General features: G+C 43.6%; 1 protein-coding gene across 1 annotated transcript in view; it reads left to right on the top strand.

Moving 5' to 3' along the window:
* smyd3 (SET and MYND domain containing 3) overlaps positions 1–27,525 on the top strand; it is a 243,372-nt gene that overhangs the window by 145,523 nt on the left and 70,324 nt on the right. The window contains exon 6 of the mRNA XM_052496989.1: positions 21,981–22,048. Within this exon, the coding sequence (XP_052352949.1) occupies positions 21,981–22,048 (68 nt within the window). The remainder of the gene's footprint in view (positions 1–21,980; positions 22,049–27,525) is intronic.

Genomic DNA, 27,525 nt, shown 5'->3' on the forward strand with positions numbered 1-27,525 from the left:
CCACCTTTTCAAATGTATTTTCTCTCAGTCTGGTCTCCCCACCTTTTCAAATGTCTTTTCTCTGTCTGGTCTCCCCACCTTTTCAAATGTCTTTTCTCTGTCTGGTCTCCCACCTTTTCAAATGTCTTGTCTCTCAGTCTGGTCTCCCACCTTTTCAAATGTCTTGTCTCTCAGTCTTGTCTCCCCCTTTTCAAATGTCTTGTCTCTCAGTCTGGTCTCCCACCTTTTCAAATGTCTTTTCTATGTCTGGTCTCCCCACCTTTTCAAAAAGTCTGGTCTCCCCACCTTTTCAAATGTATTTTCTCTCAGTCTGGTCTCCCCACCTTTTCAAATGTCTTGTCTCTCAGTCTGGTCTCCCCACCTTTTCAAATGTATTTTCTCCAGTCTGGTCTCTTCACCTTTTCAAATGTATTTTCTGTGTCTGGTCTCTCCACCTTTTCAAATGTCTTGTTCTCAGTCTTGTCTCCCCCTTTTCTGGTCTCTGGTCTCCCCACCTTTTCAAATGTATTTTCTCTCAGTCTGGTCTCCCCACCTTTTCAAATGTCTTTTCTCTCAGTCTGGTCTCCCCACCTTTTCAAATGTCTTGTCTCTCAGTCTGGTCTCCCACCTTTTCAAATGTATTTTCTCTCAGTCTGGTCTCCCCACCTTTTCAAATGTATTTTCTCAGTCTGGTCTCTTCACCTTTTCAAATGTATTTTCTGTGTCTGGTCTCTCCACCTTTTCAAATGTCTTTTCTATGTCTGGTCTCCCACCTTTTCAAATGTATTTTCTATGTCTGGTCTCTCCACCTTTTCAAATGTCTTTCTCTCATGTCTGGTCTCCCCACCTTTTCAAATGTCTTTTCTCAGTCTGGTCTCCCCACCTTTTCAAATGTATTTTCTCTCAGTCTGGTCTCCACCTTTTCAAATGTCTTGTCTCTCAGTCTTCTCTTTTCAAATGTCTTGGTCTGGTCTCCCCACCTTTTCAAATGTATTTTCTATGTCTGGTCTCCCACCTTTTCAAATGTCTTTTCTATGTCTGGTCTCCCCACCTTTTCAAATGTCTTGTCTCTCTGTCTGGTCTCCCCACCTTTTCAAATGTATTTTCTATGTCTGGTCTCCACCTTTTCAAATGTCTTTTCTCTCTGTCTTGTCTCCCCCCTTTTCAAATGTCTTGTCTCTCTGTCTGGTCTCCCACCTTTTCAAATGTCTTTCTCTCAGTCTGGTCTCCCACCTTTTCAAATGTATTTTCTCTCAGTCTGGTCTCCCCACCTTTTCAAATGTATTTTCTCTCAGTCTGGTCTCCACCTTTTCAAATGTCTTTTCTCTCTGTCTGGTCTCCCCACCTTTTCAAATGTAAGTCTGGTCTCCCCACCTTTTCAAATGTCTTTTCTATGTCTGGTCTCCACCTTTTCAAATGTCTTTTCTATGTCTGGTCTCTCCACCTTTTCAAATGTCTTTTCTCTCTGTCTGGTCTCCCCACCTTTTCAAATGTATTTTCTATGTCTGGTCTCTCCACCTTTTCAAATGTCTTTTCTCTCTGTCTGGTCTCCCCACCTTTTCAAATGTATTTTCTATGTCTGGTCTCTCCACCTTTTCAAATGTCTTTTCTCTCTGTCTGGTCTCCCCACCTTTTCAAATGTATTTTCTCTCTGTCTGGTCTCCCCACCTTTTCAAGTCTATCAGTCTTTCTCCCCCTTTTCAAATGTCTTGTCTCTCAGTCTGGTCTCCCCACCTTTTCAAATGTCTTGTCTCTCAGTCTGGTCTCCCCACCTTTTCAAATGTATTTTCTCTCAGTCTGGTCTCCCCACCTTTTCAAATGTCTTTTCTCTCTGTCTGGTCTCCCACCTTTTCAAATGTATTTTTCTCAGTCTGTCTCCCCACCTTTTCAAATGTCTTTTCTCTCTGTCTGGTCTCCCCACCTTTTCAAATGTATTTTCTCTCAGTCTGGTCTCCCCACCTTTTCAAATGTCTTTTCTCTCAGTCTGGTCTCCCCACCTTTTCAAATGTATTTTCTCTCAGTCTGGTCTCCCCACCTTTTCAAATGTCTTTTCTCTCAGTCTGGTCTCCCACCTTTTCAAATGTATTTTCTCTCAGTCTGGTCTCCCCACCTTTTCAAATGTCTTTTTCTCTCAGTCTGGTCTCCCCACCTTTTCAAATGTCTTTTCTCTCTGTCTGGTCTCTCCACCTTTTAAAATGTCTTTTCTCTCTGTCTTGTCTCCCCCCTTTTCAAATGTCTTGTCTCTCAGTCTGGTCTCCCCACCTTTTCAAATGTCTTGTCTCTCAGTCTGGTCTCCCCACCTTTTCAAATGTATTTTCTCTCTGTCTGGTCTCCCACCTTTTCAAATGTCTTTTCTCTCTGTCTGGTCTCCCCACCTTTTCAAATGTCTTTTCTCTCTGTCTGGTCTCCCACCTTTTCAAATGTATTTTCTCTCAGTCTGGTCTCCCCACCTTTTCAAATGTCTTTTCTATGTCTGGTCTCTCCACCTTTTCAAATGTATTTTCTATGTCTGGTCTCTCCACCTTTTCAAATGTCTTTTCTATGTCTGGTCTCTCCACCTTTTCAAATGTATTTTCTATGTCTGGTCTCTCCACCTTTTCAAATGTCTTGTCACTCAGTCTGGTCTCCCCACCTTTTCAAATGTATTTTCTCTCAGTCTGGTCTCCCCACCTTTTCAAATGTATTTTCTCTCAGTCTGGTCTCCCCACCTTTTCAAATGTCTTGTCTCTCAGTCTGGTCTCCCCACCTTTTCAAATGTATTTTCTCTCTGTCTGGTCTCTCCACCTTTTTAAATGTCTTTTCTATGTCTGGTCTCTCCACATTTTCAAATGTATTTTCTCTCTGTCTGGTCTCCCCACCTTTTCAAATGTATTTTCTATGTCTGGTCTCCACCTTTTCAAATGTCTTTTCTCTCTGTCTTGTCTCCCCCCTTTTCAAATGTCTTGTCTCTCAGTCTGGTCTCCCCACCTTTTCAAATGTATTTTCTATGTCTGGTCTCCACCTTTTCAAATGTCTTTTCTCTCTGTCTTGTCTCCCCCCTTTTCAAATGTCTTGTCTCTCTGTCTGGTCTCTCCACCTTTTCAAATGTATTTTCTATGTCTGGTCTCCACCTTTTCAAATGTCTTTTCTATGTCTGGTCTCTCCACCTTTTCAAATGTATTTTCTATGTCTGGTCTCTCCACCTTTTCAAATGTCTTTTCTATGTCTGGTCTCTCCACCTTTTCAAATGTATTTTCTATGTCTGGTCTCTCCACCTTTTCAAATGTATTTTCTATGTCTGGTCTCCCCACCTTTTCAAATGTCTTTTCTCTCAGTCTGGTCTCCCCACCTTTTCAAATGTCTTTCTCTCTGTCTGGTCTCCCCACCTTTTCAAATGTCTTTTCTCTCTGTCTGGTCTCCCCCCTTTTCAAATGTATTTTCTCTGTCTGGTCTCCCCCCTTTTCAAATGTATTTTCTATGTCTGGTCTCCACCTTTTCAAATGTCTTTTCTATGTCTGGTCTCTCCACCTTTTCAAATGTCTTTTCTATGTCTGGTCTCTCCACCTTTTCAAGTGTATTTTCTATGTCTGGTCTCTCCACCTTTTCAAATGTATTTTCTATGTCTGGTCTCCACCTTTTCAAATGTATTTTCTATGTCTGGTCTCTCCACCTTTTCAAATGTATTTTCTATGTCTGGTCTCTCCACCTTTTCAAATGTCTTTTCTATGTCTGGTCTCTCCACCTTTTCAAATGTCTTTTCTATGTCTGGTCTCCCCCTTTTCAAATGTCTTTTCTCTCTGTCTGGTCTCTCCACCTTTTCAAATGTCTTTTCTATGTCTGGTCTCTCCACCTTTTCAAATGTATTTTCTATGTCTGGTCTCTCCACCTTTTCAAATGTCTTTTCTCTGTCTGGTCTCCCCACCTTTTCAAATGTATTTTCTCTCAGTCTGGTCTCCCCACCTTTTCAAATGTCTTTTCTCTCAGTCTGGTCTCCCCACCTTTTCAAATGTCTTTTCTCTCAGTCTGGTCTCCCCACCTTTTCAAATGTCTTTTCTCTCTGTCTGGTCTCCCCACCTTTTCAAGTCTATTTTCTCTCAGTCTTGTCTCCCCCTTTTCAAATGTCTTGTCTCTCAGTCTGGTCTCCCCACCTTTTCAAATGTCTTGTCTCTCAGTCTGGTCTCCCCACCTTTTCAAATGTATTTTCTCTCAGTCTGGTCTCCCCACCTTTTCAAATGTATTTTTCTCAGTCTGGTCTCCCACCTTTTCAAATGTATTTTCTCTCAGTCTGGTCTCCCCACCTTTTCAAATGTCTTTTCTCTCAGTCTGGTCTCCCCACCTTTTCAAATGTATTTTCTCTCAGTCTGGTCTCCCCACCTTTTCAAATGTCTTTTCTCTCAGTCTGGTCTCCCCACCTTTTCAAATGTATTTTCTCTCAGTCTGGTCTCCCCACCTTTTCAAATGTCTTTTCTCTCAGTCTGGTCTCCCCACCTTTTCAAATGTATTTTCTCTCAGTCTGGTCTCCCCACCTTTTCAAATGTCTTTTCTCTCAGTCTGGTCTCCCCACCTTTTCAAATGTCTTTTCTCTCTGTCTGGTCTCCCCACCTTTTTCAAGTCTATTTTCTCTCAGTCTTGTCTCCCCCCTTTTCAAATGTCTTGTCTCTCAGTCTGGTCTCCCCACCTTTTCAAATGTCTTTTCTCTCTGTCTGGTCTCCCACCTTTTCAAATGTATTTTCTCTCAGTCTGGTCTCCCCACCTTTTCAAATGTCTTTTCTCTCTGTCTGGTCTCCCCACCTTTTCAAATGTCTTTTCTCTCTGTCTGGTCTCCCCACCTTTTCAAATGTCTTTTCTCTCTGTCTGGTCTCCCACCTTTTCAAATGTCTTTTCTATGTCTGGTCTCCCCACCTTTTCAAATGTCTTTTCTCTCTGTCTGGTCTCTCCACCTTTTCAAATGTCTTTTCTATGTCTGGTCTCCCACCTTTTCAAATGTCTTTTCTATGTCTGGTCTCTCCACCTTTTAAAATGTCTTTTCTCTCTGTCTTGTCTCCCCCCTTTTCAAATGTCTTGTCTCTCAGTCTGGTCTCCCCACCTTTTCAAATGTCTTGTCTCTCAGTCTGGTCTCCCCACCTTTTCAAATGTCTTTTCTCTCTGTCTGGTCTCCCCCCTTTTCAAATGTCTTGTCTCTCAGTCTGGTCTCTCCACCTTTTCAAATGTCTTTTCTCTCTGTCTTGTCTCCCCCCTTTTCAAATGTCTTGTCTCTCAGTCTGGTCTCCCCACCTTTTCAAATGTCTTGTCTCTCTGTCTGGTCTCCCCACCTTTTCAAATGTCTTTTCTCTCTGTCTTGTCTCCCCCCTTTTCAAATGTCTTGTCTCTCAGTCTGGTCTCCCCACCTTTTCAAATGTCTTGTCTCTCTGTCTGGTCTCCCACCTTTTCAAATGTCTTTTCTATGTCTGGTCTCCCCACCTTTTCAAATGTCTTTTCTCTCTGTCTGGTCTCTCCACCTTTTCAAATGTCTTTTCTATGTCTGGTCTCTCCACCTTTTCAAATGTCTTTTCTATGTCTGGTCTCTCCACCTTTTCAAATGTCTTTTCTATGTCTGGTCTCCCCACCTTTTCAAATGTATTTTCTATGTCTGGTCTCTCCACCTTTTCAAATGTCTTTTCTCTCTGTCTGGTCTCCCCACCTTTTCAAATGTATTTTCTATGTCTGGTCTCTCCACCTTTTCAAATGTCTTTTCTATGTCTGGTCTCTCCACCTTTTCAAATGTCTTTTCTATGTCTGGTCTCTCCACCTTTTCAAATGTCTTTTCTATGTCTGGTCTCCCCCTTTTCAAATGTCTTTTCTCTCTGTCTGGTCTCTCCACCTTTTCAAATGTCTTTTCTATGTCTGGTCTCTCCACCTTTTCAAATGTCTTTTCTATGTCTGGTCTCCCACCTTTTCAAATGTATTTTCTATGTCTGGTCTCTCCACCTTTTCAAATGTCTTTTCTCTCAGTCTGGTCTCTTCACCTTTTCAAATGTCTTTTCTCTCAGTCTGGTCTCTTCACCTTTTCAAATGTCTTTTCTATGTCTGGTCTCCCCCTTTTCAAATGTCTTTTCTATGTCTGGTCTCTCCACCTTTTCAAATATATTTTCTATGTCTGGTCTCCCCACCTTTTCAAATATATTTTCTATGTCTGGTCTCCCCCTTTTCAAGTCTATTTTCTCTCAGTCTGGTCTCCCACTTTTTCAAGTCTATTTTCTCTCAGTCTGGTCTCCCCACCTTTTCAAGTCTATTTTCTCTCAGTCTGGTCTCCCCACTTTTCAAGTCTATTTTCTCTCAGTCTGGTCTCCCCACTTTTTCAAGTCTATTTTCTCTCAGTCTGGTCTCCCACCTTTTCAGGTCTATTTTCTCTCAGTCTGGTCTCCCCACCTTTTCAAGTCTATTTTCTCTCAGTCTGTCTCCCCCTTTTCAAATGTATTTTCTATGTCTGGTCTCTTCACCTTTTCAAATGTCTTTTCTATGTCTGGTCTCCCCCTTTTCAAATGTCTTTTCTATGTCTGGTCTCTCCACCTTTTCAAATATATTTTCTATGTCTGGTCTCCCCACCTTTTCAAATATATTTTCTATGTCTAGTCTCCCCCCCTTTTCAAGTCTATTTTCTCTCAGTCTGGTCTCCCCACTTTTTCAAGTCTATTTTCTCTCAGTCTGGTCTCCCCACCTTTTCAAGTCTATTTTCCTCAGTCTGGTCTCCCCACTTTTTCAAGTCTATTTTCTCTCAGTCTGGTCTCCCCACTTTTTCAAGTCTATTTTCTCTCAGTCTGGTCTCCCCACCTTTTCAGGTCTATTTTCTCTCAGTCTGGTCTCCCCACCTTTTCAAGTCTATTTTCTCTCAGTCTGGTCTCCCCCACCTTTTCAGGTCTATTTTCTCTCAGTTGTGTCTCCCCAGCTTTTCAGGTCTATTTTCTCTCAGTCTGGTCTCCCCAGCTTTTCAGGTCTATTTTCTCTCAGTCTGGTCTCCCCACCTGTTCAAGTCTATTTTCTCTCAGTCTGGTCTCCCCACCTTTTCAGGTCTATTTTCTCTCAGTCTGGTCTCCCCACCTTTTCAAGTCTATTTTCTCTCAGTCTGGTCTCCCCACCTTTTTAGGTCTATTTTCTCTCAGTCTGGTCTCCCCAGCTTTTCTTGTCTATTTTCTCTCAGTCTGGTCTCCCCACCTTTTCAGGTCTATTTTCTCTCAGTCTGGTCTCCCCACCTTTTCAGGTCTATTTTCTCTCAGTCTGGTCTCCCCACCTTTTCAGGTCTATTTTCTCTCAGTCTGGTTTCCCCAGCTTTTCAGGTCTATTTTCTCTCAGTCTGGTCTCCCCACCTTTTCAGGTCTATTTTCTCTCAGTCTGGTTTCCCCAGCTTTTCAGGTCTATTTTCTCTCAGTCTGGTCTCCCCACCTTTTCAGGTCTATTTTCTCTCAGTCTGGTTTCCCCACCTTTTCAGGTCTATTTTCTCTCAGTCTGGTTTCCCCAGCTTTTCAGGTCTATTTTCTCTCAGTCTGGTCTCCCCACCTTTTCAGGTCTATTTTCTCTCAGTCTGGTTTCCCCACCTTTTCAAGTCTATTTTCTCTCAGTCTGGTCTCCCCACCTTTTCAGGTCTATTTTCTCTCAGTTGTGTCTCCCCAGCTTTTCAGGTCTATTTTCTCTCAGTCTGGTCTCCCCAGCTTTTCAGGTCTATTTTCTCTCAGTCTGGTCTCCCCACCTGTTCAAGTCTATTTTCTCTCAGTCTGGTCTCCCCACCTTTTCAGGTCTATTTTCTCTCAGTCTGGTCTCCCCACCTTTTCAAGTCTATTTTCTCTCAGTCTGGTCTCCCCACCTTTTTAGGTCTATTTTCTCTCAGTCTGGTCTCCCCAGCTTTTCTTGTCTATTTTCTCTCAGTCTGGTCTCCCCACCTTTTCAGGTCTATTTTCTCTCAGTCTGGTCTCCCCACCTTTTCAGGTCTATTTTCTCTCAGTCTGGTCTCCCCACCTTTTCAGGTCTATTTTCTCTCAGTCTGGTCTCCCCACCTTTTCAGGTCTATTTTCTCTCAGTCTGGTCTCCCCACCTTTTCAGGTCTATTTTCTCTCAGTCTGGTCTCCCCACCTTTTCAGGTCTATTTTCTCTCAGTCTGGTTTCCCCAGCTTTTCAGGTCTATTTTCTCTCAGTCTGGTCTCCCCACCTTTTCAGGTCTATTTTCTCTCAGTCTGGTCTCCCCACCTTTTCAAGTCTATTTTCTCTCAGTCTGGTCTCTCCACCTTTTCAAATGTATTTTCTCTCAGTCTGGTCTCCCCACCTTTTCAAGTCTATTTTCTCTCAGTCTGGTCTCCCCACCTTTTCAAGTCTATTTTCTCTCAGTCTGGTCTCCCCACCTTTTCAGGTCTATTTTCTCTCAGTCTGGTCTCCCCACCTTTTCAGGTCTATTTTCTCTCAGTCTGGTCTCCCCACCTTTTCAGGTCTATTTTCTCTCAGTCTGGTCTCCCCACCTTTTCAGGTCTATTTTCTCTCAGTCTGGTCTCCCCACCTTTTCAAGTCTATTTTCTCTCAGTCTGGTCTCCCCACCTTTTCAAGTCTATTTTCTCTCAGTCTGGTCTCCCCAGCTTTTCAAGTCTATTTTCTCTCAGTCTGGTCTCCCCACCTTTTCAAGTCTATTTTCTCTCAGTCTGGTCTCCCCAGCTTTTCAAGTCTATTTTCTCTCAGTCTGGTCTCCCCACCTTTTCAAGTCTATTTTCTCTCAGTCTGGTCTCCCCAGCTTTTCAAGTCTATTTTCTCTCAGTCTGGTCTCCCCACCTTTTCAAGTCTATTTTCTCTCAGTCTGGTCTCCCCACCTTTTCAAGTCTATTTTCTCTCAGTCTGGTCTCCCCAGCTTTTCAAGTCTATTTTCTCTCAGTCTGGTCTCCCCAGCTTTTCAAGTCTATTTTCTCTCAGTCTGGTCTCCCCACCTTTTCAAGTCTATTTTCTCTCAGTCTGGTCTCCCCACCTTTTCAAGTCTATTTTCTCTCAGTCTGGTCTCCCCACCTTTTCATGTCTATTTTCTATCAGTCTGGTCTCCCCACCTTTTCAAGTCTATTTTCTCTCAGTCTGGTCTCTCCACCTTTTCAAATGTCTTTTCTATGTCTGGTCTCTCCACCTTTTCAAATGTCTTTTCTATGTCTGGTCTCCCCCTTTTCAAATGTCTTTTCTCTCAGTCTGGTCTCCCCACCTTTTCAGGTCTATTTTCTCTCAGTCTGGTCTCCCCACCTTTTCAGGTCTATTTTCTCTCAGTCTGGTCTCCCCACCTTTTCAGGTCTATTTTCTCTCAGTCTGGTTTCCCCAGCTTTTCAGGTCTATTTTCTCTCAGTCTGGTCTCCCCACCTTTTCAGGTCTATTTTCTCTCAGTCTGGTTTCCCCAGCTTTTCAGGTCTATTTTCTCTCAGTCTGGTCTCCCCACCTTTTCAGGTCTATTTTCTCTCAGTCTGGTTTCCCCACCTTTTCAGGTCTATTTTCTCTCAGTCTGGTTTCCCCAGCTTTTCAGGTCTATTTTCTCTCAGTCTGGTCTCCCCACCTTTTCAGGTCTATTTTCTCTCAGTCTGGTTTCCCCACCTTTTCAAGTCTATTTTCTCTCAGTCTGGTCTCCCCACCTTTTCAGGTCTATTTTCTCTCAGTTGTGTCTCCCCAGCTTTTCAGGTCTATTTTCTCTCAGTCTGGTCTCCCCAGCTTTTCAGGTCTATTTTCTCTCAGTCTGGTCTCCCCACCTGTTCAAGTCTATTTTCTCTCAGTCTGGTCTCCCCACCTTTTCAGGTCTATTTTCTCTCAGTCTGGTTTCCCCAGCTTTTCAGGTCTATTTTCTCTCAGTCTGGTCTCCCCACCTTTTCAGGTCTATTTTCTCTCAGTCTGTTCTCCCCACCTTTTCAAGTCTATTTTCTCTCAGTCTGGTCTCCCCACCTTTTCAAGTCTATTTTCTCTCAGTCTGGTTCCCCAGCTTTTCAAGTCTATTTTCTCTCAGTCTGGTCTCCCCACCTTTTCAAGTCTATTTTCTCTCAGTCTGGTCTCCCCAGCTTTTCAAGTCTATTTTCTCTCAGTCTGGTCTCCCCACCTTTTCAAGTCTATTTTCTCTCAGTCTGGTCTCCCCACCTTTTTAGGTCTATTTTCTCTCAGTCTGGTCTCCCCAGCTTTTCTTGTCTATTTTCTCTCAGTCTGGTCTCCCCACCTTTTCAGGTCTATGTTCTCTCAGTCTGGTCTCCCCACCTTTTCAGGTCTATTTTCTCTCAGTCTGGTTTCCCCAGCTTTTCAGGTCTATTTTCTCTCAGTCTGGTCTCCCACCTTTTCAGGTCTATTTTCTCTCAGTCTGGTCTCCCCACCTTTTCAGGTCTATTTTCTCTCAGTCTGGTTTCCCCAGCTTTTCAGGTCTATTTTCTCTCAGTCTGGTCTCCCCAGCTTTTCAGGTCTATTTTCTCTCAGTCTGGTCTCCCCACCTTTTCAAGTCTATTTTCTATGTCTGGTCTCTCCACCTTTTCAAATGTCTTTTCTATGTCTGGTCTCCACCTTTTCAAATGTCTTTTCTATGTCTGGTCTCTCCACCTTTTCAAATGTCTTTTCTATGTCTGGTCTCCCCCTTTTCAAATGTCTTTTCTCTCAGTCTGGTCTCCCCACCTTTTCAAGTCTATTTTCTCTCAGTCTGGTCTCTCCACCTTTTCAAATGTATTTTCTCTCAGTCTGGTCTCCCCACCTTTTCAAGTCTATTTTCTCTCAGTCTGGTTTCCCCAGCTTTTCAGGTCTATTTTCTCTCAGTCTGGTCTCCCCACCTTTTCAGGTCTATTTTCTCTCAGTCTGGTTTCCCCAGCTTTTCAGGTCTATTTTCTCTCAGTCTGGTCTCCCCACCTTTTCAGGTCTATTTTCTCTCAGTCTGGTTTCCCCACCTTTTCAGGTCTATTTTCTCTCAGTCTGGTTTCCCCAGCTTTTCAGGTCTATTTTCTCTCAGTCTGGTCTCCCCACCTTTTCAGGTCTATTTTCTCTCAGTCTGGTTTCCCCACCTTTTCAAGTCTATTTTCTCTCAGTCTGGTCTCCCCACCTTTTCAGGTCTATTTTCTCTCAGTTGTGTCTCCCCAGCTTTTCAGGTCTATTTTCTCTCAGTCTGGTCTCCCCAGCTTTTCAGGTCTATTTTCTCTCAGTCTGGTCTCCCCACCTGTTCAAGTCTATTTTCTCTCAGTCTGGTCTCCCCACCTTTTCAGGTCTATTTTCTCTCAGTCTGGTCTCCCCACCTTTTCAAGTCTATTTTCTCTCAGTCTGGTCTCCCCACCTTTTTAGGTCTATTTTCTCTCAGTCTGGTCTCCCCAGCTTTTCTTGTCTATTTTCTCTCAGTCTGGTCTCCCCACCTTTTCAGGTATATTTTCTCTCAGTCTGGTCTCCCCACCTTTTCAGGTCTATTTTCTCTCAGTCTGGTCTCCCCACCTTTTCAGGTCTATTTTCTCTCAGTCTGGTTTCCCCAGCTTTTCAGGTCTATTTTCTCTCAGTCTGGTCTCCCCACCTTTTCAGGTCTATTTTCTCTCAGTCTGGTCTCCCCACCTTTTCAGGTCTATTTTCTCTCAGTCTGGTTTCCCCAGCTTTTCAGGTCTATTTTCTCTCAGTCTGGTCTCCCCACCTTTTCAGGTCTATTTTCTCTCAGTCTGTTCTCCCCACCTTTTCAAGTCTATTTTCTCTCAGTCTGGTCTCCCCACCTTTTCAAGTCTATTTTCTCTCAGTCTGGTCTCTCCACCTTTTCAAATGTCTTTTCTATGTCTGGTCTCCCCCCTTTTCAAATGTCTTTTCTCTCAGTCTGGTCTCCCCACCTTTTCAAATGTATTTTCTCTCAGTCTGGTCTCCCCACCTTTTCAAATATATTTTCTATGTCTGGTCTCCCCCCCTTTTCAAGTCTATTTTCTCTCAGTCTGGTCTCCCCACTTTTTCAAGTCTATTTTCTCTCAGTCTGGTCTCCCCACCTTTTCAAGTCTATTTTCTCTCAGTCTGGTCTCCCCACTTTTTCAAGTCTATTTTCTCTCAGTCTGGTCTCCCCAGCTTTTCAAGTCTATTTTCTCTCAGTCTGGTCTCCCCACCTTTTCAAGTCTATTTTCTCTCAGTCTGGTCTCCCCACCTTTTCAAGTCTATTTTCTCTCAGTCTGGTCTCCCCACCTTTTCAGGTCTATTTTCTCTCAGTTGTGTCTCCCCAGCTTTTCAGGTCTATTTTCTCTCAGTCTGGTCTCCCCAGCTTTTCAGGTCTATTTTCTCTCAGTCTGGTCTCCCCACCTGTTCAAGTCTATTTTCTCTCAGTCTGGTCTCCCCACCTTTTCAGGTCTATTTTCTCTCAGTCTGGTCTCCCCAGCTTTTCTTGTCTATTTTCTCTCAGTCTGGTCTCCCCACCTTTTCAGGTCTATTTTCTCTCAGTCTGGTCTCCCCACCTTTTCAAGTCTATTTTCTCTCAGTCTGGTCTCCCCACCTTTTAGGTCTATTTTCTCTCAGTCTGGTCTCCCAGCTTTTCTTGTCTATTTTCTCTCAGTCTGGTCTCCCCACCTTTTCAGGTCTATTTTCTCTCAGTCTGGTCTCCCCACCTTTTCAGGTCTATTTTCTCTCAGTCTGGTCTCCCCACCTTTTCAGGTCTATTTTCTCTCAGTCTGGTTTCCCCAGCTTTTCAGGTCTATTTTCTCTCAGTCTGGTCTCCCCACCTTTTCAGGTCTATTTTCTCTCAGTCTGGTTTCCCCAGCTTTTCAGGTCTATTTTCTCTCAGTCTGGTCTCCCCACCTTTTCAGGTCTATTTTCTCTCAGTCTGGTTTCCCCACCTTTTCAGGTCTATTTTCTCTCAGTCTGGTTTCCCCAGCTTTTCAGGTCTATTTTCTCTCAGTCTGGTCTCCCCACCTTTTCAGGTCTATTTTCTCTCAGTCTGGTTTCCCCACCTTTTCAAGTCTATTTTCTCTCAGTCTGGTCTCCCCACCTTTTCAGGTCTATTTTCTCTCAGTTGTGTCTCCCCAGCTTTTCAGGTCTATTTTCTCTCAGTCTGGTCTCCCCAGCTTTTCAGGTCTATTTTCTCTCAGTCTGGTCTCCCCACCTGTTCAAGTCTATTTTCTCTCAGTCTGGTCTCCCCACCTTTTCAGGTCTATTTTCTCTCAGTCTGGTCTCCCCACCTTTTCAAGTCTATTTTCTCTCAGTCTGGTCTCCCCACCTTTTTAGGTCTATTTTCTCTCAGTCTGGTCTCCCCAGCTTTTCTTGTCTATTTTCTCTCAGTCTGGTCTCCCCACCTTTTCAGGTCTATTTTCTCTCAGTCTGGTCTCCCCACCTTTTCAGGTCTATTTTCTCTCAGTCTGGTCTCCCCACCTTTTCAGGTCTATTTTCTCTCAGTCTGGTTTCCCCAGCTTTTCAGGTCTATTTTCTCTCAGTCTGGTCTCCCCACCTTTTCAAGTCTATTTTCTCTCAGTCTGGTCTCCCCACCTTTTCAGGTCTATTTTCTCTCAGTCTGGTTTCCCCAGCTTTTCAGGTCTATTTTCTCTCAGTCTGGTCTCCCCACCTTTTCAGGTCTATTTTCTCTCAGTCTGTTCTCCCCACCTTTTCAAGTCTATTTTCTCTCAGTCTGGTCTCCCCACCTTTTCAAGTCTATTTTCTCTCAGTCTGGTTTCCCCAGCTTTTCAAGTCTATTTTCTCTCAGTCTGGTCTCCCCACCTTTTCAAGTCTATTTTCTCTCAGTCTGGTCTCCCCAGCTTTTCAAGTCTATTTTCTCTCAGTCTGGTCTCCCCACCTTTTCAAGTCTATTTTCTCTCAGTCTGGTCTCCCCACCTTTTCAAGTCTATTTTCTCTCAGTCTGGTCTCCCCACCTTTTCAAGTCTATTTTCTCTCAGTCTGGTCTCCCCACCTTTTCAGGTCTATTTTCTCTCAGTCTGGTCTCCCCCACCTTTTCAGGTCTATTTTCTCTCAGTTGTGTCTCCCCAGCTTTTCAGGTCTATTTTCTCTCAGTCTGGTCTCCCCACCTTTTCAGGTCTATTTTCTCTCAGTCTGGTCTCCCCAGCTTTTCAGGTCTATTTTCTCTCAGTCTGTTCTCCCCACCTTTTCAAGTCTATTTTCTCTCAGTCTGGTCTCCCCACCTTTTCAAGTCTATTTTCTCTCAGTCTGGTTTCCCCAGCTTTTCAAGTCTATTTTCTCTCAGTCTGGTCTCCCCACCTTTTCAAGTCTATTTTCTCTCAGTCTGGTCTCCCCAGCTTTTCAAGTCTATTTTCTCTCAGTCTGGTCTCCCCACCTTTTCAAGTCTATTTTCTCTCAGTCTGGTCTCCCCACCTTTTTAGGTCTATTTTCTCTCAGTCTGGTCTCCCCAGCTTTTCTTGTCTATTTTCTCTCAGTCTGGTCTCCCCACCTTTTCAGGTCTATTTTCTCTCAGTCTGGTCTCCCCACCTTTTCAGGTCTATTTTCTCTCAGTCTGGTTTCCCCAGCTTTTCAGGTCTATTTTCTCTCAGTCTGGTCTCCCCACCTTTTCAGGTCTATTTTCTCTCAGTCTGGTCTCCCCACCTTTTCAGGTCTATTTTCTCTCAGTCTGGTTTCCCCAGCTTTTCAGGTCTATTTTCTCTCAGTCTGGTCTCCCCACCTTTTCAGGTCTATTTTCTCTCAGTCTGTTCTCCCCACCTTTTCAAGTCTATTTTCTCTCAGTCTGGTCTCCCCACCTTTTCAAGTCTATTTTCTCTCAGTCTGGTTTCCCCAGCTTTTCAAGTCTATTTTCTCTCAGTCTGGTCTCCCCACCTTTTCAAGTCTATTTTCTCTCAGTCTGGTCTCCCCAGCTTTTCAAGTCTATTTTCTCTCAGTCTGGTCTCCCCAGCTTTTCAAGTCTATTTTCTCTCAGTCTGGTCTCCCCAGCTTTTCAAGTCTATTTTCTCTCAGTCTGGTCTCCCCCACCTTTTCAGGTCTATTTTCTCTCAGTCTGGTCTCCCCACCTTTTCAGGTCTATTTTCTCTCAGTCTGGTCTCTCCACCTTTTCAAATATATTTTCTATGTCTGGTCTCCCCACCTTTTCAAATATATTTTCTATGTCTGGTCTCCCCCCTTTTCAAGTCTATTTTCTCTCAGTCTGGTCTCCCCACTTTTTCAAGTCTATTTTCTCTCAGTCTGGTCTCCCCACCTTTTCAAGTCTATTTTCTCTCAGTCTGGTCTCCCCACTTTTTCAAGTCTATTTTCTCTGTCTGGTCTCCCCACTTTTTCAAGTCTATTTTCTCTCAGTCTGGTCTCCCCACCTTTGCAGGTCTATTTTCTCTCAGTCTGGTCTCCCCACCTTTTCAAGTCTATTTTCTCTCAGTCTGGTCTCCCCACCTTTTCAGGTCTATTTTCTCTCAGTTGTGTCTCCCCAGCTTTTCAGGTCTATTTTCTCTCAGTCTGGTCTCCCCAGCTTTTCAGGTCTATTTTCTCTCAGTCTGGTCTCCCCACCTGTTCAAGTCTATTTTCTCTCAGTCTGGTCTCCCCACCTTTTCAGGTCTATTTTCTCTCAGTCTGGTCTCCCCAGCTTTTCTTGTCTATTTTCTCTCAGTCTGGTCTCCCCACCTTTTCAGGTCTATTTTCTCTCAGTCTGGTCTCCCCACCTTTTCAAGTCTATTTTCTCTCAGTCTGGTCTCCCCACCTTTTAGGTATATTTTCTCTCAGTCTGGTCTCCCCAGCTTTTCTTGTCTATTTTCTCTCAGTCTGGTCTCCCCACCTTTTCAGGTCTATGTTCTCTCAGTCTGGTCTCCCCACCTTTTCAGGTCTATTTTCTCTCAGTCTGGTCTCCCCACCTTTTCAGGTCTATTTTCTCTCAGTCTGGTTTCCCCAGCTTTTCAGGTCTATTTTCTCTCAGTCTGGTCTCCCCACCTTTTCAGGTCTATTTTCTCTCAGTCTGGTTTCCCCAGCTTTTCAGGTCTATTTTCTCTCAGTCTGGTCTCCCCACCTTTTCAGGTCTATTTTCTCTCAGTCTGGTTTCCCCACCTTTTCAGGTCTATTTTCTCTCAGTCTGGTTTCCCCAGCTTTTCAGGTCTATTTTCTCTCAGTCTGGTCTCCCCACCTTTTCAGGTCTATTTTCTCTCAGTCTGGTTTCCCCACCTTTTCAAGTCTATTTTCTCTCAGTCTGGTCTCCCCACCTTTTCAGGTCTATTTTCTCTCAGTTGTGTCTCCCCAGCTTTTCAGGTCTATTTTCTCTCAGTCTGGTCTCCCCAGCTTTTCAGGTCTATTTTCTCTCAGTCTGGTCTCCCCACCTGTTCAAGTCTATTTTCTCTCAGTCTGGTCTCCCCACCTTTTCAGGTCTATTTTCTCTGTCTGGTCTCCCCACCTTTTCAAGTCTATTTTCTCTCAGTCTGGTCTCCCCACCTTTTTAGGTCTATTTTCTCTCAGTCTGGTCTCCCCAGCTTTTCTTGTCTATTTTCTCTCAGTCTGGTCTCCCCACCTTTTCAGGTCTATTTTCTCTCAGTCTGGTCTCCCCACCTTTTCAGGTCTATTTTCTCTCAGTCTGGTCTCCCCACCTTTTCAGGTCTATTTTCTCTCAGTCTGGTCTCCCCACCTTTTCAGGTCTATTTTCTCTCAGTCTGGTCTCCCCACCTTTTCAGGTCTATTTTCTCTCAGTCTGGTCTCCCCACCTTTTCAGGTCTATTTTCTCTCAGTCTGGTTTCCCCAGCTTTTCAGGTCTATTTTCTCTCAGTCTGGTCTCCCCACCTTTTCAGGTCTATTTTCTCTCAGTCTGTTCTCCCCACCTCTTCAAGTCTATTTTCTCTCAGTCTGGTCTCCCCACCTTTTCAAGTCTATTTTCTCTCAGTCTGGTTTCCCCAGCTTTTCAAGTCTATTTTCTCTCAGTCTGGTCTCCCCACCTTTTCAAGTCTATTTTCTCTCAGTCTGGTCTCCCCACCTTTTCAAGTCTATTTTCTCTCAGTCTGGTCTCCCCACCTTTTCAAGTCTATTTTCTCTCAGTCTGGTCTCCCCACCTTTTCAAGTCTATTTTCTCTCAGTCTGGTCTCCCCACCTTTTCAAGTCTATTTTCTCTCAGTCTGGTCTCCCCACCTTTTCAGGTCTATTTTCTCTCAGTCTGGTCTCCCCACCTTTTCAGGTCTATTTTCTCTCAGTTGTGTCTCCCCAGCTTTTCAGGTCTATTTTCTCTCAGTCTGGTCTCCCCAGCTTTTCAGGTCTATTTTCTCTCAGTCTGGTCTCCCCACCTGTTCAAGTCTATTTTCTCTCAGTCTGGTCTCCCCACCTTTTCAAGTCTATTTTCTCTCAGTCTGGTCTCCCCACCTTTTTAGGTCTATTTTCTCTCAGTCTGGTCTCCCCAGCTTTTCTTGTCTATTTTCTCTCAGTCTGGTCTCCCCACCTTTTCAGGTCTATTTTCTCTCAGTCTGGTCTCCCCACCTTTTCAGGTCTATTTTCTCTCAGTCTGGTCTCCCCACCTTTTCAGGTCTATTTTCTCTCAGTCTGTTCTCCCCACCTTTTCAAGTCTATTTTCTCTCAGTCTGGTCTCCCCACCTTTTCAAGTCTATTTTCTCTCAGTCTGGTTTCCCCAGCTTTTCAAGTCTATTTTCTCTCAGTCTGGTCTCCCCACCTTTTCAAGTCTATTTTCTCTCAGTCTGGTCTCCCCAGCTTTTCAAGTCTATTTTCTCTCAGTCTGGTCTCCCCACCTTTTCAAGTCTATTTTCTCTCAGTCTGGTCTCCCCACCTTTTTAGGTCTATTTTCTCTCAGTCTGGTCTCCCCAGCTTTTCTTGTCTATTTTCTCTCAGTCTGGTCTCCCCACCTTTTCAGGTCTATTTTCTCTCAGTCTGGTCTCCCCACCTTTTCAGGTCTATTTTCTCTCAGTCTGGTCTCCCCAGCTTTTCAGGTCTATTTTCTCTCAGTCTGGTCTCCCCACCTTTTCAGGTCTATTTTCTCTCAGTCTGGTCTCCCCACCTTTTCAGGTCTATTTTCTCTCAGTCTGGTCTCCCCACCTTTTCAGGTCTATTTTCTCTCAGTCTGGTCTCCCCACCTTTTCAGGTCTATTTTCTCTCAGTCTGGTCTCCCCACCTTTTCAGGTCTATTTTCTCTCAGTCTGGTCTCCCCACCTTTTCAAATGTATTTTCTTTGAAACAGTGTTTCAAACAGCTCAGTATGTAGATCAACATTGTGTCTGTTTCTTTAGGCTTTGAAAATACTTGCCTTTGTTACTGATATCAGGACTCATGAACTTCAGTACAGCATGTTACTGATATTAGGACTCAGGAACTTCAGTACAGCATGTTACTGATATCAGGACTCAGGAACTTCAGTACAGCATGTTACTGATATCAGGACTCAGGAACTTCAGTACAGCATGTTACTGATATCAGGACTCAGGAACTTCAGTACAGCATGTTACTGATATCAGGACTCAGGAACTTCAGTACAGCATGTTACTGATATCAGGACTCAGGAACTTCAGTACAGCATGTTACTGATATCAGGACTCAGGAACTTCAGTACAGCATGTTACTGATATCAGGACTCAGGAACTTCAGTACAGCATGTTACTGATATTAGGACTCAGGAACTTCAGTACAGCATGTTACTGATATTAGGACTCAGGAACTTCAGTACAGCATGTTACTGATATCAGGACTCAGGAACTTCAGTACAGCATGTTACTGATATCAGGACTCAGGAACTTCAGTACAGCATGTTACTGATATTAGGACTCAGGAACTTCAGTACAGCATGTTACTGATATTAGGACTCAGGAACTTCAGTACAGCATGTTACTGATATTAGGACTCAGGAACTTCAGTACAGCATGTTACTGATATCAGGACTCAGGAACTTCAGTACAGCATGTTACTGATATTAGGACTCAGGAACTTCAGTACAGCATGTTACTGATATTAGGACTCAGGAACTTCAGTACAGCATGTTACTGATATTAGGACTCAGGAACTTCAGTACAGCATGTTACTGATATTAGGACTCAGGAACTTCAGTACAGCATGTTACTGATATCAGGACTCAGGAACTTCAGTACAGCATGTTACTGATATCAGGACTCAGGAACTTCAGTACAGCATGTTACTGATATTAGGACTCAGGAACTTCAGTACAGCATGTTACTGATATTAGGACTCAGGAACTTCAGTACAGCATGTTACTGATATTAGGACTCAGGAACTTCAGTACAGCATGTTACTGATATTAGGACTCAGGAACTTCAGTACAGCATGTTACTGATATCAGGACTCAGGAACTTCAGTACAGCATGTTACTGATATCAGGACTCAGGAACTTCAGTACAGCATGTTACTGATATTAGGACTCAGGAACTTCAGTACAGCATGTTACTGATATCAGGACTCAGGAACTTCAGTACAGCATGTTACTGATATCAGGACTCATGAACTTCAGTACAGCATGTTACTGATATCAGGACTCAGGAACTTCAGTACAGCATGTTACTGATATCAGGACTCAGGAACTTCAGTACAGCATGTTACTGATATCAGGACTCAGGAACTTCAGTACAGCATGTTACTGATATTAGGACTCAGGAACTTCAGTACAGCATGTTACTGATATTAGGACTCAGGAACTTCAGTACAGCATGTTACTGATATTAGGACTCAGGAACTTCAGTACAGCATGTTACTGATATCAGGACTCAGGAACTTCAGTACAGCATGTTACTGATATCAGGACTCAGGAACTTCAGTACAGCATGTTACTGATATCAGGACTCAGGAACTTCAGTACAGCATGTTACTGATATCAGGACTCAGGAACTTCAGTACAGCATGTTACTGATATCAGGACTCAGGAACTTCAGTACAGCATGTTACTGATATTAGGACTCAGGAACTTCAGTACAGCATGTTACTGATATTAGGACTCAGGAACTTCAGTACAGCATGTTACTGATATCAGGACTCAGGAACTTCAGTACAGCATGTTACTGATATCAGGACTCAGGAACTTCAGTACAGCATGTTACTGATATCAGGACTCAGGAACTTCAGTACAGCATGTTACTGATATCAGGACTCAGGAACTTCAGTACAGCATGTTACTGATATCAGGACTCAGGAACTTCAGTACAGCATGTTACTGATATCAGGACTCAGGAACTTCAGTACAGCATGTTACTGATATCAGGACTCAGGAACTTCAGTACAGCATGTTACTGATATCAGGACTCAGGAACTTCAGTACAGCATGTTACTGATATCAGGACTCAGGAACTTCAGTACAGCATGTTACTGATATCAGGACTCAGGAACTTCAGTACAGCATGTTACTGATATCAGGACTCAGGAACTTCAGTACAGCATGTTACTGATATCAGGACTCAGGAACTTCAGTACAGCATGTTACTGATATCAGGACTCAGGAACTTCAGTACAGCATGTTACTGATATCAGGACTCAGGAACTTCAGTACAGCATGTTACTGATATCAGGACTCAGGAACTTCAGTACAGCATGTTACTGATATCAGGACTCAGGAACTTCAGTACAGCATGTTACTGATATCAGGACTCAGGAACTTCAGTACAGCATGTTACTGATATCAGGACTCAGGAACTTCAGTACAGCATGTTACTGATATCAGGACTCAGGAACTTCAGTACAGCATGTTACTGATATCAGGACTCAGGAACTTCAGTACAGCATGTTACTGATATCAGGACTCAGGAACTTCAGTACAGCATGTTACTGATATCAGGACTCAGGAACTTCAGTACAGCATGTTACTGATATCAGGACTCAGGAACTTCAGTACAGCATGTTACTGATATCAGGACTCAGGAACTTCAGTACAGCATGTTACTGATATCAGGACTCAGGAACTTCAGTACAGCATGTTACTGATATCAGGACTCAGGAACTTCAGTACAGCATGTTACTGATATTAGGACTCAGGAACTTCAGTACAGCATGTTACTGATATCAGGACTCAGGAACTTCAGTACAGCATGTTACTGATATCAGGACTCAGGAACTTCAGTACAGCATGTTACTGATATCAGGACTCAGGAACTTCAGTACAGCATGTTACTGATATCAGGACTCAGGAACTTCAGTACAGCATGTTACTGATATCAGGACTCAGGAACTTCAGTACAGCATGTTACTGATATCAGGACTCAGGAACTTCAGTACAGCATGTTACTGATATCAGGACTCAGGAACTTCAGTACAGCATGTTACTGATATCAGGACTCAGGAACTTCAGTACAGCATGTTACTGATATCAGGACTCAGGAACTTCAGTACAGCATGTTACTGATATCAGGACTCAGGAACTTCAGTACAGCATGTTACTGATATCAGGACTCAGGAACTTCAGTACAGCATGTTACTGATATCAGGACTCAGGAACTTCAGTACAGCATGTTACTGGCAGTATCAAGCACCGTGTCTGTGAGTCTCTCTAAAGTGTGAAGTCGACATTCTTCCCTCTTCTCTCTTTTGCGCTTGTTCTTTCTCTCACACGGATACACACAAACCATTTGAAACACAGCACTGGTTTGGATAGACAGGAAACAGATAGTGAGTTAGACAAGAACCAGACCTGAAGGAATGACAGAGGAGGAATATACGTTCATATCCATAGATGGACAGCAGACACACATGAACAGGATATGTTTCTGGGTGACACACACACACACACACACTTCGTATTTGAGTCTCTAAAGACACAAGCAGACATACTCCCCTCCGCTCCTTCACTCTTGTCTGTCTCCGGATGGCAGCAGTGTGTCTTCATTATAAACTCACTGACACACTCTTTAAACAATCTCTCTCGGAGCCATTTTCTCCTTATTTGGCAGACAGCATGAAGAGAGAGAGATTGGACAGTACCTGCAGACATTTCTATATTTATTCTATTACCTCCATCTGTTGTGTCTTTGATCTACATATCCTATTTCTGTTATGAGGGATGACAGCCAGGCAGCGCCAAGTCTCGTTTTACTGCAGTGGGATCATTTCAATCGGGTTTCTTTCTTTCTTTTTTTAAATCTGTGGCCGTGGGAGTGTTGTCAGTATCTGAACAGTGGTGTAGGCATGTGACTAATTTGTTCCGTGTTCTTTTTCTGCAGCTAACATGTAATTGTTTCACCATCAGCGACGGGGAGCTACAAGAGATCGGAGTGGGACTCTACCCCAGGTAAGACAGACACACACACACACACTCACACAGCAACATACAGTGCTTCCTGACAAAGCCTGGTGTTATAGTTGCATGTAATTACCAGAGAGCAGTGTTTAGTGGTTAGATCCTGATGTGTTAGGGCCTATCATTGGCTCTTAATGGGGGGGGCATCACCATTAACCCCTTACACTTGTGGGAATTGGCCTATATGGATAGGGGGCTAAATTGAATTCTTATTGAATTCTTGCAGATCACACGTGTGAAATGCATATGCATAACCATGGTAGCAATTAAAAGGGAACCGTCTGGAGATAATGGGGAAAATATTAGACTAAAGGTGAGGACACAACAGTTCACCTGACAAGACTGAATCCAAACATTACACTGTTGATTTTATGTGCATTTGACGTTTACTGTACTTTTCGCCACATTTGTTGATAACAAAATCGGAAAATACTCTGTTTACATTCAGGAACAGGATTTTAATATTCTTGGGGTAGGTGCAACTTAAGACAAAAAAAACTAGAGGTTTAACAGGTGTTTCCAAGGGGCCACACACTTCTCGAAAGTGTGCCTGTTCCTATGTAATTTCAATGTACTTTTCTGACTCAAAGAAGAGTCTTCAACTACAAGGTGCTTTTTTGAACTCTCCTAGCTGTGCCGTGGAGGAACGAGAGCAAACACACCTTTGGTTGATTTGTTTGGAACACGACCCTTCAATCCTCTGCCTTTACACAATTACGGTTGTTGTTTACACAATCCAAAAATATATACATCGCAATCTGGGTCAGGTGGGCATCATTTAAAAGCTTGTTCAAATACCTCGTCTCTAGGATTAAGACATTATACTCAAATCTGTCTCTCCATCATCGGTCTCTCTCTTTCTCCGTCTGTCACTCTCTCTCTCTCCATCCCTAGACCTCTCTCTCTCTCTCCATCCCTAGACCTCTCTCTCTCTCTCTCTCTCTCTCTCTCTATCCCTAGACCTCTCTCTCTCTCTCTCTCCATCCCTAGACCTCTCTCTCTCTCTCCATCCCTAGACCTCTCTCTCTCTCTCTCCATCCCTAGACCTCCCTCTCTCTCTCTCTCTCCATCCCTAGACCTCTCTCTCTCTCTCTCTCCATCCCTAGACCTCTCTCTCTCTCTCTCTCTTTCCATCCCTAGACCCTCTCTCTCTCTCTCTCTCTCTCTCTCTCTCTCTCTCTCTCTCTCTCTCTCTCTCTCTCTCTCTCTCTCTCTCTCTCTCTCTCTCTCTCTCTCTCTCTTTCTCGCTCTCCATCCCTAGACCCCTCTCTCTCTCTCTCTCTCTCTCTCTCGCTCTTGCTCTCTCTCTCTCTCTCTCTCTGCTTCGTGACTGACAACTGACCGCTCAGTAAGAGAGGGTGAGAGAGCGAGAGAGAGAGCGAGTGGGATGAATGGTTGTTAAATGATATGTTTTTCAGTGTTGACATGTCAGATAATTATGTAGTTCAGACACAGGCGCTAGGAAGGCGCATTCTGTCCCACGGGGAGGGAGAGAGGAAGAGGGGGAGAAGGTTGTGAGAGAAAAAAAAGAGAAGTGAGAAGTGTGTGTGTTATTGTCAGTGAACTAATCCATTGCGGAGGCCTAGTCTAAAAGCCAATTCATGCTTGATTCTAAAATGTGGTCGGAGGCTTCATATAGAGGGTGTGACGCGATTGCCGAGCCTGCAGAGGCATACAGAGGCCAAATCCAGCTCTGTACCACAGCGCCATTCGCCTCCCAAATGTTGTAACAATGCAGAGGGCTCTGTATAGCTCCACATTGACGTGATTGGTTGACGGTAGGTGGGGGCGGTACATCCGGTATAATATGGTACTTTTGATTGTTTTAACGCACCATCGCTAATGACCTGTGGAGCTTCTCAGAGTAATGTTTTCTTCACCTCAAACAACAAGCAAACAAAGTCTGTTTTTACGTCCATTTAGAATGACAATAGTTACTCAATGTATTTGAAAAATCTTTCCAGATTTCTCCCTTTCAATAACCACTCAGCGTGAATGGGAAAAATGTCATGCTCTGATCCAGTGGAAACTTCATTAAATAGGCTTCTTATTAGTGCTTGACTTAGAGAATATTTTATGCAATGTTGCAAAATCGCTAGTGCAAGCTTCTGGGCTGAACCCAACTTAATAGTTGATACAATGTTTCAAGTTGGTTGCAGACTGGCCATGTGTTGCCATGTGTTTGGCTTTATGTAGGCTATTTTTACATAGTTGGCAATGGAAATAGAAGTTACTTTTTAGGTTTGTATCATTTTCATTTAGATTTGGATAGAATTGTCATGAACTGCATGGCAACGATTTGGAGATATGAAGACAATATTATAAAGGAAATTAAACTGTTTCACGAAAATGTGCGTGTGAAAACCATAACAGATTACCATCTTCAGGAGAGTAATGGCAGAATCTGTGAAAGCCAGCAGGAGAGCAGGAGGACAATAGTTGGGCCAGGTGAAGTTTTTTTACTTCTGGTTATCTAAATCTCTGGCGCCCTCTTGAGGCATCAAACCATAAGCTTAAAGCATCAGACAAGCTAAGTGAACATAAATTATTTTATTAAAACACATAGGGTGTGTCTATATATGGAAAAATACATTTTCAAGCAATCAATTGGTCGAAAGAACAGACGACTTTCTGTCGACCAAGATTGTTTTTAGTCGGGCACAGCCTAGTGTGCTCACATGGATGTGTGCACTGTAGAATATGCTGACTTGGGCGTGGCTTATGATTGAGTGGAGGAGAGGTGTGGTTTTCTAAAGCAGTTACACACACACACACACACACACAGGACAGCATAGTGGTATTCTGAAGCGTGGTTCAGGCTAATCCCACTGTTCAGGTCTGATGAATATGAGGGATCAGGGCTGTCACAACGCGTCATGTTATACTGACTACTACACACACACACACACACACACACACACACACACACACACACACACACACACACACACACACACACACACACTGCGTGCATACACCACAAACACACACATCGCGTACACATACACACAGATCACAGACACACACTGCGTACACACACACACACACACACACACACACACACACACACACACACACACACACACACACACACACACACACACACACACACACACACACACACACACACACAGAGGGTTCTGCAGGTAGTCTCTAACCCTGGTTGTATATCTGGCTAAGGCAGCTTGTCAGATGGTCTGAGAGGGTTTAGCACGGCTTAGCCAGGCCTTCCTACGCTGCTAACACCTCTGTGTGTGTGTGTGTGTGTGTGTGTGTGTGTGTGTGTGTGTGTGTGTGTGTGTGTGTGTGTGTGTGCGTGTGCGCGCGTGTGTGTGTCACGCCCTGGTCGTAGTATTTTGTGTTTTTCTTCATGTATTTGGTCAGGCCAGGGTGTGACATGGGTTTTGTATGCGGTGTGTAGATAGTGGGATTGCCTCTGATTGAAGTGGTTCTCAATCAGAGGCAGGTGTTTATCGTTGTCTCTGATTGGGAACCATATTTAGGCAGCCATATTCTTTGGTTGTATTGTGGGTGATTGTCCTTAGTGTCTTGATGTCCTTGTGCTGTGTTAGTTGACACAAGTATAGGCTGTTTTCGGTTTTCGTTTCGTTTATTGTTTTGTAGTGTTTGTGTTTATTCGTGTTTACGTTCTGTGATTAAACATGGATCGCAATATACACGCTGCAGTTTGGTCCGACTCTCCTTCACCACATGAAAAGCGTGACAGAATCACCCACCTAACTCGGACCAGGGCGTGACAGTGTGCATGTGTGTGTGAGTGAGACACATCCATAAAAGATGGGCTTCTACTTGACTATGCCCTGCCTATTGATATTTCTGGGTTGCCTAGCAATGGACAGTGCTTCCACCGGTTTGACGAAGAGAGGGGTTTCTCCTGACAAGTCTCTACATCTATTCTCTCATTCACTTTCTATTTATTTTAAATGATTTATTATCTAGGTCCTAGTATTCCCTGTAATGTGCTGGCATGTTACTGCTACAATGTTACTATGTTACTGTTACTTTCTACAATAACTTGGTCATGACAAGCTGACTTTTTATGGCGGTTTTGGAGCAGTGGCTTCTTCCTTGCTGAGCGGCCTTTCAGGTTATGTCGATATAGGACTCGTTTTACTTTGGATATAGATACTTTTGTACCCGTTTCCTCCAGCATCTTCACAAGGTCCTTTGCTGTTCTAGGATTGATTTGCACTTTTCACACCAAAGAACATTCATCTCCAGGAGACAGAACGCGTCTCCTTCCTGAGCAGTATGACGGCTGCATGGTCCCATGGTGTTTCTACTTGCGTACTATTGTTTGTACAGACGAACACGGTACCTTCAGGCATTTGGAAATTGCTCCCAAGGATGAACCAGACTTGGGGCGAAGGTTCAATTTCCAACAGGACAATAACCCTAAGCACACAGCCAAGACTACGCAGCAGTGGCATCGGGAGAATCGGGAGAATGTCCTTGATTGGCCCAGCCAGAGCCCGGACTTGAACACTTTCGAACATCTCTAAAATCCCCACATACAGGTGTGCCTAGCTTGTAGTGTCATACCCAAGAAGACTCAAGGCTCAAATAGCTGCCAAAGGTGCTTCGACATTAGTACTGAGTAAAGTGTCTGAATACTTTTGTAAATGTCATATTTCAGTTTGACATTTTTTATAAAGGAGCAACAATTTCTAAAAAGCTGTTTGTGCTTTGTCATTATGGGGTATTGTGTGTAGATTGGGGAGGAAAACATGTTTTTCTAGAATAAGGCTGTAACGAAACAAAAATGTGGAAAAAGTGGAGGGGTTTGAATGCTTTACGGAGGCACTGTATATATATATATATTTCTCTGTAATATTACTTGCCACCAAGTCATTTTATGAGGTTTAGCTAGCCCAGCTAGGTTTCCAATTTCCCAACCTCATAAACTTGCTACCAAGAAGCCATTTCGGGCTATCAATTCAGTTATTTATACAAGCTGGCTTCTACTCTATCTTAGCTGGCATGCCTGTTGGTAGACTTTAGAAAAGCAAGCATTTACTGATTATACTGAATACAATTAACATTCCTTTACATTTTTTATCCAGATTTTACCAGAGATGTTTATTTTTATTTTTTTTTAAGTAAAAAAAGATCAACCAGTCAGGAGGATACAGGCAGTTCAAAAGGTATGCTTAGATATGGAGAAAAATAAACACCACCCCCTCAGCCATCCACATGTACTTTGTGCCCCCTCAGATTTTTGGGGTGCCCCGGTGTGTTTTGTGTTTGCTTATGAGGACTGATAAAGTATTGAATTAGTCTTGATTTTGAGAAGGTTGACACACACACCCACACACACCAGATCTATTGTTTCTACAGCACTGCGTTGCAACAGCTAATCGGACGTAGGCTGTACTATGCAGTCATTATTAGCATGTTTGATCAAGTTTAGCTAATTAATCCAGTTAATATGCTAATGCAGAATATCC

Source organism: Oncorhynchus keta, chromosome 35 (assembly GCF_023373465.1).
Source record: "Oncorhynchus keta strain PuntledgeMale-10-30-2019 chromosome 35, Oket_V2, whole genome shotgun sequence".
Lineage (NCBI taxonomy): Eukaryota > Metazoa > Chordata > Actinopteri > Salmoniformes > Salmonidae > Oncorhynchus > Oncorhynchus keta.